The 2,500-nt window shown below is 20.7% G+C and overlaps 2 protein-coding genes across 2 annotated transcripts in view; both read left to right on the forward strand.

The window, feature by feature from the left end:
• Positions 1-410: 410 nt before the first annotated feature.
• On the forward strand, positions 411-1,401 carry DDB_G0288507 (arylamine N-acetyltransferase family protein; the record flags this gene model as incomplete). The annotated part of the gene is made up of 2 exons (XM_631598.1): positions 411-720; positions 812-1,401. The coding sequence occupies 2 exons, from the start codon at positions 411-413 to the stop codon at positions 1,399-1,401; spliced, it is 900 nt and encodes a 299-aa protein (XP_636690.1).
• A 344-nt stretch (positions 1,402-1,745) lies between these two features.
• The window catches only part of DDB_G0288509 (arylamine N-acetyltransferase family protein), a gene marked incomplete at both ends in the record, with an annotated part of 1,020 nt that continues 265 nt past the window's right edge, over positions 1,746-2,500 (forward strand). The window contains 2 exons of the mRNA XM_631599.1: positions 1,746-2,055; positions 2,155-2,500. The exon at positions 2,155-2,500 is cut by the window's right edge and continues 265 nt beyond it. Coding sequence (XP_636691.1) covers positions 1,746-2,055; positions 2,155-2,500 — 656 coding nt within the window. The remainder of the gene's footprint in view (positions 2,056-2,154) is intronic.

Below are 2,500 nucleotides of genomic sequence, written 5' to 3' on the forward strand. Positions count from 1 at the left end.
TAACTTTTTTTATTACTTTTTGGGTCACTATCTTTTTTTGGTCAAAAAGCAAGATTTTTTTTATGTTACAATCTTTTTTTGGTAATAACTTTTTTTATGTAAAATAAAAAATAAAAAAAAAAAATACCCCAAAAAAGGGTCGGAATAGAAGGAGTTTAAAAACATTGCTGACATCATTGATTGACGGTTAAAAAATAAAATTAAAAAAAAAAAAAAAAATTTAATGTAAAATTAACAAAAATATGATTCCGAACTTTTTTGGGTAATTCCGAGCTTTGGTATAAGATTTTTTCGAATTCTTATTATTATTTTTTTTTTATTTAACTTTTTTTTTTTTTTTTTTTTTTTCATATTTTATTTTAGTCTAATAAAAGTTTAAAAACAAATATATATATATAAACAAATAAAAAATGGAACCAAATCCAATATTTAGCGAATTTCAATTAGAATTTTTTAAAAGAATTAAAATGCAACCAAAATCAATAGAAACATTAAATGATGTTTCAGAAGTGATGAGTGGTTGTGCACAAATTTTTTCATTTGAAAATTTAGATGTAGTTGCAAATACAACTGAACCTTTAAATAGAGAAGTGATAATTCAACAACTTGTAAATAATAAACAAGGTGGATTATGTTATAAAATTAATTCTGTATTTTATTATTTTATTAAAAGTTTTGGTTTTAATATTTATCAAGTTAGATGTTGTGTTGAAAATCAAGGTATGTTTTTTTGGTTAAAAAAAAAAAGTTGAAAAAAAAAAAAAAAATTTTATTAACAAATTTTTAAAAAAATAAAAAATAAAAAATAAAGAAACACATGATTGTTGGCAAATTAATGGTGCACATATTATAAATATAATTGAATATGAAAATAAAAAATATTTAGCAGACGTTGCATTTGGATGTAATTTATCATATGAACCAATTCCATTTTCAGAAGAGATTATTGAATCATGTACAGGTTTATATCGTATTCGTAAAGTTGATAATATTATTAGGGATATTAAATATACATATCTTTTAGAATTTAAAAAACCAGATTCATTTTCACCAGAATCTGCTCGTTTATGGACCAATGGTTATGCATTTGATCCATTGGTAAAAGCAATTGATATTGATGAAAATGATAAAATTGATAGTCATGCAACTCAAATTCAACAATTAATTATTGATGATCCAACAAAAGAATTTAGTGTTAAACCTTTAGCTACAAAAGTTGTAAACAATGAATCAATAGCAACTTTAACCTCAAATTCATTCACTTTAACAAATTGTAAAACTGGTGAAAAAACAAAAGTTACCTTTGATATCAATAATGAAATCAAACAATTAGAACAATTTAATCAACATTTAATTTCAATTTTTAATTTACCACCTTTAAAATTTTTACCAAAAATTTAAAAATAATATGAAAATAAAAAAATAAAAAAAAAATAAAAAAAAAATAAAAAAAATAAAAAAAAAAAAACAATTGATTCGTGTCTGAAAGTGTGGATTTAAAAAAGAATCTAAATTTTAATTCAGGAATCTTCTTTTTTTAGAAAATGTTTGTGCAATAATTTATTTTTTTTTTTATTTTTTTAATTTTTTTTTTTTTATTTTTAATTTTAAAAGAAAAAAAAAAAAAAAAAAACAAAAAAAAATAAAAAAAATAAAAAAACCATATTTTTTTTCAACCTTTTACAACAGATATATCTAAAAAAAAAAAAAAAATAAAAAAAAATAAAAAAAATAAAAAAAAAAAAATGGAAGCAATTTCAATATTTTCAGATTATCAATTACAATTTTTTAAAAGAATTGGAATGAAACCAAAACCAATTGAAACATTAGATGATGTTTCAGATGTAATGAAAGCATGCTCAAATGTATTTTCTTTTGAGAATTTAGATATTGTATCTAATTCATGTGAACCTTTAAATAAGGATGTATTAATAAAACAAGTAATATGTAATAATCAAGGTGGACTATGTTATAAAATCAACACTTTATTATATCATTTTCTTTTAGAATTTGGTTTCAAAATTCATATAATTAGAGGTAGTGTTGAAAATCAAGGTATGTGAATAAAAATTAATTTTTAAAAATATTTTTTTTTTTTTTTTTTTTTTTTTTTTTTTTTTTTATTAATAATTGTTTACATTAATAATTTTATAGAAACTCATTCAGATTGGAATATTCCAACTGGTCATATGATTAATATAATTAATTTTGAAAATAGGTTATATGTTGTTGATGTTGCATTTGGATGTAATCTTTCATTGAGACCAATTCCAATTACAGATGATGGTAGTGAAGTAGTTGAATCCTGCACAGGTTTATATCGTGTTCGTAAAGTTGAAAATTGTGTTTCTGGAAAATATAATTATACACATATTCTAGAACATAGGAAATTGGATAGTTTTTTAATTGAATCTGGAAAGACCTGGGTGACAGGTTATGCATTTGATCCATTATTAATTGTTGATAATAATAATAATAATGAAAAAACAACCCACCAAAC

Source organism: Dictyostelium discoideum (assembly GCF_000004695.1).
Source record: "Dictyostelium discoideum AX4 chromosome 5 chromosome, whole genome shotgun sequence".
NCBI lineage: Eukaryota > Evosea > Eumycetozoa > Dictyosteliales > Dictyosteliaceae > Dictyostelium > Dictyostelium discoideum.